The 14,838-nt window shown below is 41.6% G+C and overlaps 1 protein-coding gene across 1 annotated transcript in view; it reads right to left on the bottom strand.

The window, feature by feature from the left end:
* kdm4b (lysine (K)-specific demethylase 4B) overlaps positions 1-14,838 on the bottom strand; it is an 84,368-nt gene that overhangs the window by 36,371 nt on the left and 33,159 nt on the right. The window contains exon 8 of the mRNA XM_017683964.2: positions 6,599-6,736. Coding sequence (XP_017539453.1) covers positions 6,599-6,736 — 138 coding nt within the window. The remainder of the gene's footprint in view (positions 1-6,598; positions 6,737-14,838) is intronic.

Below are 14,838 nucleotides of genomic sequence, written 5' to 3'. Positions count from 1 at the left end.
GCTGTCGAAGGCCTGATTCACGGCGCGAGCCACGTTAAGCTTTGCTTTTCATTTCGGCGCCGATGTTAACTGGCCACCACTTTCACATTGACTGCATGTGCGAATAAGCAGAGTGTCCCAGAAAAAAAAGACATGGTGCCGTGTGTCACAGCAATACGCGCTGAAATAGGCCATGAACATCAGGGTAAATGACCTTAAGGTCAACCTGTTTCCTAATCCACATCAACAAGTCTGTGACTTAAACGAAGAGCTGGATGCGGTTTGAGCAGGTTTAGAGAAGTACAGGAGATGAATTGACTTCGTTTTTGTTAGCAACATTAGCTTCTTGGCTCCAGTTGTAAACTAAAAAAAGAAAAAAGCTAAATGTATAATACATTACGGATCTAACAACTTATACAGATAACACTCTCATACAATGTTCCATTCCTTAATTATATGAAAAACCTAAAAAAGCTCAATTTGGACACCTGGCATGTCTCGGCTGCTCGACGAAATCTGGGATGTGTGGAAAACTGTAAATGTGATCGTTTGGCAAAATGTTCCTGTAAGTAAGAATAGTCTGAAATCAGTGCCAGTGTACAAAATGGTGTGATGTCATTGATTGGTCTGAAGTACAAAAATAAAGAGGTGTACAAAGTGAACACATTAATAGAGCAATAAAATAAAGCATTGTTTAAAAGATGCAGTAGATGAAGAAATGCAGATGCACTTATGCAAGAATATAGCGTTGACTGAATCCAACTCTTTTTAAATAAAGGAATGCACAATTGCTAGTGTTGGCAAAGAGCTGGCAAGCTTTAAAGTGTCAAAAAAATTAAATTAATTAATCAAGAAAAAAGGGGGGCTGGAATCCTGGAAGCCTTCTGCAAAAGTTTGTAAAGTGTGATTATCATGAAATGCTAAATCGTGACTTTCTCTCCTCATTCTGTTTCTTGGGAAACTAAATCAGCCTCGGTTCACGCTGGCGCTCCCACCTTCCACACCCACCCGCCCTGGCTAGCCGTAGTCCTCTACATCATTCCGAACAGGTGTGATACAAACACTACCAAAATAGCAGCCTCCTTTCCAGGTGATAGATTCAGCCACCAAAACGGCGCAAGTCTCTTCTCTGTCCGGGCAGGTGTCCTCTCTGAGCTAATGGCAGGCAATCACATCCTACTCCACCGAGGGAGCACTTACTAGCAGCAGAGTGCTTACAAAGACAAAAAAGAAAGGAAAAAAAGAGGAGAGGAGGGAGAAAGAGAGATGAAAATAAAACAAATTTTCTCCAGAGTGTCTGTTCACTATATTACGTCCAGCCTTTATTTTTTCTGGTGTACTGGGAACCTTGTGTTCAATTACGGAGAACATTCTACAGCAAAGACAGGCAAGGGTGAACAACTCCATACGGGGAGGTGTGTGGGGGTGTGCTGGGGGTGGCTGGATCTGTGTGGTGTTAATAACCACAACAACAAGCACCAGCCACAAAGCAATATCAACACTACAGCTCCAGTGCAGCTCCGATTGGAGTTACTGTATTTTCTCTGCTGAACTGAAGCCAGAGAGAAAAAAGTAGAAAAAAAAAAAAAAAAAGGATGAGGAGGAGGGCAGGGGTTCCTGAATCAGGGTGGGTAATGAAATTCAATACTTTAATGGTACTGACTGAATTACATCAATACTCCAGAGTATCAGAATGATCCACAGTTAACTTACATGTTTTTCTAAGTTAACACTTCCTCTTCAAGTCATAAACAAATATGACCTATGATATATTTCTGCAAACTTTAGTGCACAATTTCTATTTATTTTAAGTTTCTAAAGTTTAACACAAAATAATACTATATATATATATATATATATATATATATATATATATATATATATATATATATATATATATATATATATATATATATAGAGCTACTAATTGATATTAATTCAGAGTGTTTGGACTACAATGATTGCCACTTGCAATGTAATGTGCAGATTACCAAAAATCAACGTGTTCTACATCAGATTTGGATAAACACTAAATGGATGAACACTAAACTTACCCACAAAAAGAAAAAAAAATCTTGCTTCTTTTTGTTTTTAAACATGTAAAATTTAGCAAATAAAAGTAAACGGTGTATTAAAACATTCTCTGTAGAGGGTGTGTTAACTTATTCTCACTTAAAAAAACACCACACACCACGTCAGTGTTACTGCAGTGCTGAGAATGATCCACCACCCAAATAGTACCTGCTCTATGGACCCTCCATGGCGCTCATGACCACTGAAGAACAGGGTAACAGAGTATCAGAGAAACAGATGGACTACAGTCTGTAACTGTAGAACTACAGAGAGCAGCTATACAGTAAGAGGAGCTGATCAACTGGACAGTGAGCATAGAAACAAGGAGGTGGTCAGAATGTTATGCTTGATCAGTGTAAAAAAACTATTAAATATATAAAATTACCTAAAGAACATTATTTTGGCCAAACAAATGACTAAATGCTTTACTGAATATTAGCATTCATGATCCTAAGATCCTAAAATTAACTCCAGATGGATTCAACAGGAAGAACTAAAGCTTTTTAACACACACCAAACACACAAACACATACACTCTAAACTCCTCCATCAGCGAGACGGCGAGTGTACAAACATGCAGAGCGTTCCAGAAGGAAAGGCTTTGCCCTTCAGGCTTTAGAAAGCAATGGGGCCAGGCCAATTTTTAACGATGTTAAATGATCAGAGGCTGCGCTCGCTCTCTTTTTCACAGCTGTAGCAGCGGGAGGACGATGCTGAGGGCTGTCCAGACCATCTATGTTTATTTCCCTGACGTGTTTTCATAACTGTGCCATAGAAAGCCTGTTTATCTGCAGCAGCGAAAAATGTCCAATAAAATGCTCTTGCTAATATCTACATCCTTCAGGTGCTGCTCACATCAACAGGAGAACTAAAGAAAAGGGTGTGTGTGTATGTTATAGTACCACAATGATTAGTCAACGTTGCTTAATTAAAAGCAAAAGCACTCTATATAGTGTCAAAGACATTGTCCTTGTCCAAAAAGGAATCATAAACCCTTCAGTTTCCCCTCACTTTGGTGTTTGGAGATTTGCAAGATTGCTCGAGTTCCCAAGGTTTAAAAACATGCATTTGCAACAGACTGACATCACAGGCTGGATGTGTAGAATAACTAATGAAATTATCAGAGTTTTCATACATTATGGAAAAAGTACTAAAGTACTATAATAGCTGAAAAACGCAGAAACAAGTCCCACAAGTCTGGCGGCATGATTCCTAAATAAGATCTTTAGTGACTTTATCATGAAATTCTGATGCACCATAAAAATAAAACACATGCATAACTACTGTGGAAATATTTATATATCTAAACACAATACAAATTAAACCATGACCAAATATTGCATTGTTTTCTATGTATTTTGATGTTTTGTTAAAAATCTGTTGTGTACCAGAAGATGAAAAGATTAGTGTGTATGAAGTTTGGTATACTTTTCCTCTTTTCTTTTGATCCAAAACATTTTGGCCATGATGTGTGTTTACTAGCTCGATATTAATGCAAAGTGCTTGGACCCCAATGATTGCCACTTGTGACGTAACATGCAGACAGCTTTTCAGCTTTCAGCAACTACAGCTTCCCTAAAAGTCAATGTGTTCTACATCAGATTCGAATGAAAAGTAATTGGAAGGACCGTCATGCTTGCTAACAATCATTTACCCACCCTAAAGCAACTAAAAAAAGAAATCCAAAAACACAAACCAACTTCACTGTTTGGCTAATAATCAAAATCATTGCAGAGTGTTTGGACCCCGATGATTGCCACTTGCAATGTAAGAAACGGTACAATGTGGTCAGAAACTTGTAAATAACTCATGAAAGAGTAAAGTTACGTTAAAACCAAGCACACCGTTGTTTTTCTTGTGAAATTCTCAATAAGTTTGATGCCACACGACCCTCTTCCCATTGAAAAAACTAAAGTTGGATCTAAAATAGGCGCCATGGTCACCACCCATCTTGAAAAGTTTTCCCCCTCCCATATACTAATGTGCCACAAACAGGAAGTTAATATCACCAACCGTTCCCATTTTATTTGGGTGTATCCATATAAATGGCCCACCCTGTACAGTGTCTCCAAAAATCAATGTGTTCTCCATCAGATTCGGATGAACTCTAAATGGAAGTTTACTGTCATGATCACTTACCCAACCAAAAGCTACTGAAGAAAGAAATCTGAACACACAAAACACAAACTAACATGTAAAACACAGCTCTCTTTTCATGTATCTGGAACTTTATCTTAGCTTGTTTGGCCAAGAAGAATTAAATACTGCATCTGTGTGTTGGCTGAATAATGACCTGCTGCTCCGACCTCTCTCAGACTGACCCTTCAGGACATTCTGCTAAACAGAATGAACTCGGTATGATAGCGGCAGCAAACAGTGGACAAAAAAAATAAGTATAATGGTTAGATTACTCATATAACTGAATAATAGTCAATAGACTAATTGACTTGAAATATAAATCTAGCAGCCCTTGTTTATTACAGTCAGGAGGAGGTCATTCTCCTTCTGCTCTTTTGAGACTTGATTCTCTCTCAGATGTCTGATGGCCTTCTCTTTAGTGCTATGATATCCAGCTACACCCTGAGGGACACTTTACAGGAAACCATGTGTCCCCTACAGGCCACCCCCCCCAACCAGGAGTAGGCCATTTATAGCAGGCTGAGGCCTCTCAATCTTCACCTTTATTTCCCATTTTCATTTCCTTTGATCCATGTCAGGGTTCGCATAAATTAGTCTCTAATTAGCCTTAAATACAACTATCATGGCTGACTGTCCAGGCAGATCTGTTATTGTGCAGTACGTTGTTTGCGTGCGCTGAGTGGAAACCATTTGTCTGCTTGTTTTAAGAATCTCTTCTGTGTGTGTGTGTGTGTGTGTGTGTGTGTCTGTGTAGCCCTGCAACCAGTCTTTATAAAGGTTCCACTAATGAGCTCCTCCATTAAGATGTACAAGGAGGCAAACTCCAGCACAACTGAAATAATGACTTGGTGCACCGTTCTCCCCTCACTCACTCTAATCACAACAGCTGTGGAGAGCTGAACATGGAGAGACCGAGTGAATGACAGAATGTAGAGGGGAACAAAGAAGAGAGAGACAGACAGACAGACAGACAGACAGAGAGAGAGAGAGAGAGACACAGAGAGAGTGTGTGTGTGAGAGAGAGAGAGAGAGAGAGAGAGAGAGAGAGAGAGAGAGAGAGAGAGAGAAATTTAAGGGGGTAGAAGGAACATAAAACAAGGAAAGAAGAACAGAAAGACAGGGAGATACACAGAGAGGAACAGATAGAGAGGTATGAGGGGAGAGATAAAGAAAACCAAGAGAGCGAGAGAAAGAGAATGTATTGAGATAAATGTTTAGAGTATATACAAGCTGTGCCCCAATTCAGGGGCTCCATCCTTCAGAGGCTATATTTGAAGGCCGATTGCATCACATCGGCGTGACTAGGCTGCCTCTTTGTGAAGTCTCCTTCATACACAGCAATGAAGGATCCATTGCCAGCCAACATATCCCAAGGATCACTGGGTGCTGGCAAGGATTCGAGACCATGGCGGCGACAGTAAAGGAGCAAACTGAGCAAACGACTGAGGAGTTCGCTTTTAAATACAAGTACTGGGTTTAGACTCAGTCAAATAGCTAACGATGTGATGCAAACAGGAAATCCACCTTAGAGCAGATGGTCTCATTTCAGTCCAGCCTTTGCGGGTCTACGCAGCCTTCATAGACCACGTCCTTCGAAGAAAGCAGCCCCTGAATTGGGACACAGCTATTGTCTTGGGTGGCTTTGAGTCAAACTTGTTTCAAAACCCCGTAAATGAATCCCGCTGTAGTTCAATAGGCCTGATCGAGGATAATGTAAGTGTAGTGGAGAGTTACGACTGCAGCTGATGAAAAGTGAATTGGGCACAATCATGTGCTCGGCCTGCTGGCTCCAAGCTGCTCCCTTCCACTCCCTTTAGTACAACCTGCTGGTGCAGCTCACTCAGAAGAGGATTAGAGCAAAACGACTCCACAGACTGAACACTGCAGTTCTCAGAACCATGTACTGACGTACGTATGCAGATACGTAACGTGCTTTAGTCCATATTTATAGGGAACAGTGGGTCATACAGTGTCACAAACCACAAATCAAGTCTATTAGAGATACTGAACAACATGTCTTGAAGCAAATGTGATGATTTAAGCATGTAGTTAGCACAATGCTAATCGGTGGGGTATAAGCTCCCATTAGCCGTTGGCTCCGTTATTCTCGTAGCTTCAGTACAAAACTAAAAAAAAGCAAACTTCAGACATGAAGCTTTCAGACATGAAGCTTTCAGACATGAAGCTTTAGCAAAATGGGAAGAAAACTTGGTAAACTTGATTTTTGCTGAACTGTTCCTTCTTGTCAAACTACTGCCTTCATTTGAAAACAGCTACGCTGAACTCTAAGCAGGTAACATTGCTATGTATTGAACTATAAACATGTCTTATTCTAGTACCTCTGATTATGAATGAGTTAATTAATTCATTAACACAGTGTTGGACTTGTTCGAGACATGCTGCCCACCTGTGTGGCCATTTTTCCGTAGTCGATCCAGCGCAGCGTGGCGAAGTTAGTGGACTCGGCGCAGTTGAAGCCGTGGTTGAAGCCGGCGTGGTAGCCGTACGGGAACGTGACCATAAACTCACCCGCCTCCTGAGTGATCTACACAAGAGAGTCACAAACAGCAGAAAAGAGAACATCAATACACTCGTATACCAACGGCCTGATATATGTTCATGTTTCTTATTAACATAATGACTAACGACTGTAAAAACTATAAAATAAACTTGATAATAAAAATAAACTTAATAATAACAACAGTAATAAACTATTTATTTAAACCCCAGCACAAGAGTCATTTAAAAGTCTGAAGTCAATATAAACTTAAATAAATGCATAAATAAATAAATAAATAAAATGTAATGTAATATAACTATAAACCCATAATAGTAATTTGTTGGGGCAGTCGTGGGCTGGAGGTTAGGGAACTGGCACTGTGACTGGAAGGTTGCCGGTTCGATCCCCAGCACCGACAGTCCATGACTGAGGTGTCCTTGAGCAAGACGCCTAACCCCCAATTGCTCCCTGGGCGCCGTGGATAGGGCTGCCCACCGCTCCAGGCAAGTGTGCTCACTGCCCCCTAGTGTGTGTGTATTCACAAAAAAGTATCACCTAAAGAAAAAAAACAAACTGAAAAAGAAATAAGGGGGAAATTAAGTAATGAATATGTATAAGGCAAAGAGTAAAACAACGATCTCTATAACTACGTCTACACATTTTTGCAGCACCGCCCAGCCCTACTGCTTTCAGTCTTACAACTGACAGAGATGATTATTGCTATTATTGCTATATTTATTACTACATCATCATCATAGAAATGCCCACATTTCCATTACTTTACAAAAAAAAAAAAGAAATACATAAATTATTAAATGTGTGCTACTACTCAAAGTAAGACGATACACTAAAAAGAAAAAAAGCAAAGTTATAATAGTTATAATCTAAAAGATAATATAGAAAATTAGTTACAAAAATAGACAAAAATTTCTTCACAGAAACAAAAGTAACAGAAAATATATATATATATATATATTTTTTTTTTAAACAGACACTTGCAAATTCCTGTTTCCTGTTCCATGATTTAAATGTATTTCTAATATAAATGTAAATAGGAACACAATCGTTAAAATTACTGATTAATCCAAAAACCGTTGAAAGGTTAACTGATTACAGAAATTAAAGCATGTCCAAAATTTTACATCAGGGAATGATTCAAGCGCTCATTCTGACAGTTTCAGTTTATATCACACTAAACTTATTTTAATTAAAAAAAAACAAAAAAAAAACGGTTTCTTACTTAGAAGTTATGTTTGACTGAATTCTCTGGGTTTGGATTTGCATTTTCTGTTCCACCTTAAATGTAGCTGCTGCACCATTTTAAAGTGGAAGGAGAAATAAAGTCGTTTGTCTCATGCTTCAGCGCCTGCTGGTCCGCAGTGCGTCCACAATCGTGCCCGCCTTCGGACTGCCTGACAGGCTAAGGCTGAGCCCAAAGGCCTGGCCATTTCTTTATGTCCTCTGCCTCGAAAAGAAAGTGGAGTCGTTCACATGCAATGCACTGCACAGCAGAGGATGAGGGAGGGACTGCAGTGTCGTCGTTTTCATTTGAACCTCAGTATGCTTGAAGATTTGTAATCGGTGAACTGCCCACTGCCCCACAGAAGTGACCGCTAGCAGCAGCACTAGTTGACCAAGCGTGTTCACGGCACACAGAGATATTCAGGACTGTAACTCTGATGGAAGACACAGCAGTGAGTCAGTGAGGACTTCAGTGATGAATTAAGCTGTAAACGACACTTTAGGACTTAATTCTTCTCTCTCCTCCATCCACCTCTCCTCCTCCTTCCATTATCTCCCTCTCTCCTCCTCCTTCCACCCTTCCCTCACCTTATTTATCCACCTCTCTCTGGGTCTTCCTCTATCCCTCTCCTTCTCCCGTCCACCGTTCCTTCTCTCTCCTCCTCCATCCACCTTTTCCTCACCTGCTTTCTCCACCCCTCTCCTTCCACTGCTCCCTCAATCCCTTCTCTCACCTTCCTCTACTCTCTCCTTCTCCATCCACCACTGTTTCTCTCCTTCACCCATCTCACTATCTTCTCCCCCCTCTATCTCTCTATCCAACTCTCATTCCATCATTCTTCTCTCTCTCTTACTCACTCTTCCTTCATGCACCTCTCACCTCCTTTCCTTTCTTTCCACCCCTCCTTCTTCCCCCTCTATCCACATCTTTCATTTTGTCTCTCTACTTCATTCTGTTCTCTCCCTCTACACTTTCTTTTTCTCTCTCTCCATCCATTCTTTAATTTCTCTCTCTTCCTCCCTCGTCTAAACTGCCTCACAGCTTCAATCCTAGAATGCTACTTCGGGCAGTACAAGTGCAATTAAGTGTGGAGTCAGTGAGCATGGCGTTCAGAGTTAGCCAGCCTTGGCAAATGAATATTTTCATTTCGGTTTCCCCCCCCCCCCCCCCCAAGTGCTGCCGTCGCTTCCGGAGATGTGAGGGTCCCCAGAAGTGCCTCGGCTCAGCGGCTGCATGGCGTCCATTAGAAACTAAGTTAGATGAATTAGGGGTGAATGTAAGCTATATTTCAGTCCTGTGTGCCTCTCCGCTCGCTCACTCGATCGCCCGGCTCCGTTTACCATCAATAAAATCAATGGTGTCTGATCATGATTTACTCACTGAATTAGCTCCGCGTGGCTGGAGAACATTACTGGACGCCCCTGAAGGTCAACGGCTGCTGTGAAATTAACAAAGTTCTTACACGGCACTAATCGATGACTTATTCTGGCTTAGTGTCCAACAGAGACGTACACAAGACCCTTCGATCGGGTCAAGCAAAGCCAATGCTTATAAAAGGGTGTACGAGTACCCACTAAAGATCCGACTGTAAACACCTCCTAATGCATTTCTTTATGTTACCAACACAATTATATGCTGAGTGTTCTGCATAAACATCAGTCTGGCATTTCTTAAAGGAACATTTCAATGAAAAATCGGATTTATGCCATTAGAAATCGTGCTTGGTGTCTCAAGTTTGCCTCTTTAGTTTTGCACCAGAGCTACAAGGGTAATGTAGCTCAAACAGGTCTTGACTGACCGACTACATCTGTGATTCACTTATTTAATAAATAAATAAATAAAAACACATTTTCAAGTGAAATTCTCATTATATTGACTTATTTTTTTTAGAAATGTGCTAATTTCACTTGAAAAAAAAAGATTTAAGTCAAGTAAAAATGTCTGGACAAAAGTAAACATACTACAGAAATACTAATATCCTTACAACATGTCTAAAAATGAGAAATATTAGATATGCTGACAAAATGTAGGGAGTGTGTAAATATAGAGATGGAGGCTAATTGCTTTAACCCCTTAAAATCCCAGGCTTATTATTCAGTACTTACATTGACTTTAACGCAAACTGGCTGAGCTACTCATAAGTTATAGAAGTGTCTATTATAACTGGTCATTTAAAGCGTTAAGAAAATTACCACCAGCGGAAAGATGATTCCTTCTGACGAACAATTTAAATGGCTTTTTAAATTAGATTTTTACCCCGATTTTAGCTCAGATTCTCAGTCTGGCCGAGTCTATGCTGGTTGACTGTAGTCTGCAGGTTTTTTGGGTCAGTCAGAGAGAGAGTAGAGTCGTGTGTGAGGGGCACAGACTCCTGAACGCGTATCAGACCAGTCGGAGTTCATCAAACATGTTTCAGTTTTTGACTGTAAACTGGTCAACGACTCAATGTGAACAGACTCCTGCAACAACCAATGAAAAATGAGAGCATGAAAGAAGAAAAACAAGTAAAGAATAAAAAATGACGAATGTGTGGAGCGAAGATTTTTAATTAGCCTGAGTTTAAGACATGAGTAAAATTGAGTTTATGTACATTTAAAACTCTAAAAAAATTTACCACATTTTTAAATCCACAGTCCTCACCTGCTGCTTCTTTACTGCGTTAGTGCAAGTGGCAGAAAAAAAAAAAAAACAGCAGCTCCATGTTTGTTTATTTGCATCTCCTATTATTGGGAGAACATGCAAGTTCAGTCCAGTGAGCTCCATTCCATTTAGCAGCAGCTTAAAAGTTTAGTGGTAATTTTTCAGTAGCCCTAAAAAAAGGCAAAACCCAGTCTGATAGCATGAGATGACCAGTCTTATTATAATCAGTTAAGACTTTAAAAGTCATGCAGTGTAACCAAGGCTTCACTCCTGAAAAGCAGGATGTTCAGACTATGCTGGGTTAACACACTAAAACCTGCATTCTGCTCACTTTACTGCATCTGTAGCCCTTCAATAATACAGCGCAGCCGTGGGAAGAAAACCCTCTCCATTTTTGACAATTTAAAAATACCCGTTGTCCTTTACACTGTATGTAAATTTCATGATGAAGGGACAAAAAAAATGACCCAAAGTTACTTAGAAAAAATTCTGGTTCCATTGACCTCCATTGAAAGTAAAGTAGGTTTTTTCCTTCTCCTGCAAAAATACCATTTTGGAGATGCATGGTTTTCTTCCAGCAACAGCGAAGTGATGCATTTCTCTGTAAGATAGCTTGAATTCCAATGGCTACATTTGATAAATGCTTATGTATCTGCCTTAGTATGGGTGGATATGCAAACGGATATCGGCATCTGCTCAGAATTCCCCTATCGGCGTTTTCCTATTGAACCCCTCCTTTAACGGCTTTTTCATCTGCATGTGGAAAAACACAGAAGGAGAAACTAACCAAGCGAGTAGATGCAGAGAGGCAGAAGCAGAGACGACCTGCTGAGGAGAATCCGAGAAACACCAGACACTCACAAACATGCTCAGTCAACCTGCTTTCATACATACTCAGGTTTATTTTTAATGCTCCACAGACTGTCAGGTAACCTCACCTCCAACAACGACGATAAACCAGAGAAGAAGCAAAAAACTGGGGAAAAAAAAAAAAAAAAACAACTGACAAAAGAGGAAAACTTTTGAGAAACTCAGCCAAGAGCAGCGAACTTCATTTGGGCCCCGTTAGGCAGACTGCCTCCAGTTTAATCTCTACTCGTCACCGAGAGCGGCCTTCACTCTCACAATGGAACGGGTGAAAGAGAGAAAAATTAATGCAGTGATTAATTTATGCAATGGAAAAAATGAAATAATGCAAGCTGAAGTGTAATCTGCAGCACAGAGATTGGCTGGAGGAGGTTCAGAGGAGTGAACTGAACTTAATGAGCCACGAACATCAGACAAAGGAATTAATACAGAGAGAGAGAGAGAGAGAGAGAGAGAGAGAGAGAGAGAGAGAGAGAGAGAGAGAGAGAGAGAGAGAGAGAACAGTAAGAAAAAAAGTTGCATGACAGTATGAGAATCATACTTCTATATCTGATGATGCATTTATTTATTAAAGTCTGGAGGAGAAAAATGTTTAGATTATGCTGGTGACCGGCTGGCGTTACCGCCACCGAGCGCTGACCGGCTGGCGTTACAGCCACCGAGCGCTGACCGGCTGGCGTTACAGCCACCGAGCGCTGACCGGCTGGCGTTACAGCCACCGAGCGCTGACCGGCTGGCGTTACAGCCACCGAGCGCTGACCGGCTGGCGTTACAGCCACCGAGCGCTGACCGGCTGGCGTTACAGCCACGGAGCGCTGACCGGCTGGCGTTACAGCCACGGAGCGCTGACCGGTTGGCGTTACCGCCACGGAGCGCTGACCGGTTGGCGTTACCGCCACGGAGCGCTGACCGGTTGGCGTTACCGCCACGGAGCGCTGACTGGCTGGCGTTACAGCCACGGAGCGCTGACTGGTTGGCGTTGCAGCCACGGAGCGCTGACTGGTTGGCGTTACAGCCACGGAGCGCTGACTGGTTGGTGTTACCGCCACGGAGCGCTGACTGGTTGGTTTTACTGCTACTGAGCACTAAGTGGTTAGCGTTACTGAGTGTTGATTGGTTGAAATTACTGCTACCAAGTGCTGATTTGTTGGTGAGCTGATCAGCTTATTGGCTGAGTAAAGTGGATCACACTCACTGATGTCATGAATGTACGTAAGAAAGTCCTACAACGGCACTTCAGAACCACTCAAACTGTAAACCGCATGCAAATATAATTCATTGTGTTGCTAATTAAATAATCAGATTCAAACAGTTCAGCCAAATGGCACTCTCTACAATAAGGGTCACATCAACGGCATCAACAGCAAGAATCCACAATCAGTCGCCTAATCAGTGCAGCGTTAGCTCTGTACACTCCTCGGCTGAGCAGGAACCCGCAGAGCCTCCCTACAGACCACAGTGACATTCAGCACTGCTCACGCCAACATTAGCATGCATGATATCCACTCTCTCCGCTCTTCGACTCCCTCCCTTCACACACACTTGGCCACGCTTTGAAACGAGATGAATCGAGAGCGTAATGAGTGAGTGTGCTCATACATTTTGCAGTGTTGAAGCTGAAGTAAGCGTCTCCATTTAATCAAAGCACCCACACGAGTGGGTCAGCGCAGCAGAACGTGTGTGTGTGTGTGTGTGTGTGTGTGTGGGGATTGGATTAGAAAGTGAGGTTGACTCACCAACCCTCTTCCAACACCAAGTCTTAAGTCATTTAGACAGTTTTACTCAGAGGAGGACTGGAGAGGGTTTCACTAATACTAACATTCCCTCTGTCTAACAGAATGGGTAAAGGAATGCCTCGTCTGACTCTGAGCTGAATTCTAATGCCAGCATGTCAGGGTGTGAGACAGTGGGCACAAATGTGGATGCAATGTTAAGAGAGGAGAATGAAAGAGATGGTCAGTCTAAATCTGTGGACTCCGGCCATCATGTCAAATCTGTGAGCATACATAAAAAATGCTAATGAGAGGAGACTTCAGCACGAGCCAGATCCATGGGTGATCTGACGGCCGATCCAATGAGAGGTTGAGGCATTCATTTTAAAGGAATAACCAAACTGACCGCTAACAACTAATAAAAGACAGCACGGCACAGGTTTCAGTAAGGCTAAATATGCGACTTAAAATCGTAACAGATTTTTAAAACCAAGACCATCACAAACTTGATGTCAGTTTGACAGAATCTCACACCAGACGATTAGTAAACGGATAGTATAACACACACTATAACAAGTTCTGGCAGCGAACAGGAACTCAAACGCCCAAATCTCCTCAGAGATCACGTCGCAGACAATGTTAAACCGGCTGGACTGGACTCTTTTGTGTTTTCAAGTGCAGAGAAAGCGTAAACTTGAGATTAATACGGATCTGAGAAACATTGATATCGCAGTGAGAGCTGGAGAAATATTTCACTGCAAAAACATCGACTCTAATTTGTCTGTTTTATACACAGCTCCTCTCCTCTGTCTCCGCGCTCTGCTCTTCAGCCTCTGCTCGTGGCGCGTCTCTTCGCCTCTTTCTCTGCTCTTCTAGCTCTTTGATTGGCTGGTGTTTGAATCACTCACTGAGAAAATCTCTGACATTCTCACACAGCAGGAGTCATGAACGTTTTGAGATGGAAATATCAAGCGTGTCTGATAATATCAGAGAGTCTCCGGTCACTTCAGAGTTCGATCAGATCAGGGCTAAAGATTCACTCATTTCCCCTCTCACTCAAGCTTCGGATCGACCTCCCAACCTGGAAAATCGCTTGAGGTAGGCATAATCAGGCATAACATTATGTAGTGTACGCCCAGCTTAAGCGCTGCAATGACTGGCTACAAATGTCAACCTTTCATATATGACAATCTGATCAATAGCCACGTTTAATAAACTTAATCTAATTGCTCAATTGGAATAGAACACGTCCATGTATAGACCTCAACTGGAGCGGGCTTACAATTTCTATCTGACTGAACGAGGTGTGCAATCCTGTAAATAATCTGATGAATAGAAGAATAATATCCATCTGCATGTCTGTATCCGATTACATTTTCATTTATGGCATGTGGCTGACGCTCTTATCCAGAGCGACTTACAATTTGATCATTTTACACTGGTAGGCCAAGGTGGTGTTAGGAGTCTTGCCCAAGGACTCTTATTGGTATAGTGTAGGGTGCTGCCCAGGTGGGGTATTGAACTCTAGTCTATAGTGTAGAAGGCAGAGGTGTTGTCCACTACACTAACCAACCACCAACCTTACATTCCCATTCAAAGTTTTAGCCCTACAGCTATGCTTATGGTAGGTTAAGGCCTTAAAGGAGAAGGACGATTTTTTTCAGAGATTATAGAATTGTGTTATA

The sequence above is a fragment of the Pygocentrus nattereri genome, chromosome 15, assembly GCF_015220715.1.
Source record: "Pygocentrus nattereri isolate fPygNat1 chromosome 15, fPygNat1.pri, whole genome shotgun sequence".
Taxonomy (NCBI): Eukaryota; Metazoa; Chordata; class Actinopteri; order Characiformes; family Serrasalmidae; genus Pygocentrus; species Pygocentrus nattereri.
Note: the sequence above shows the minus strand (reverse complement) of the source record. Positions and strands in the feature narration are given on the sequence as shown.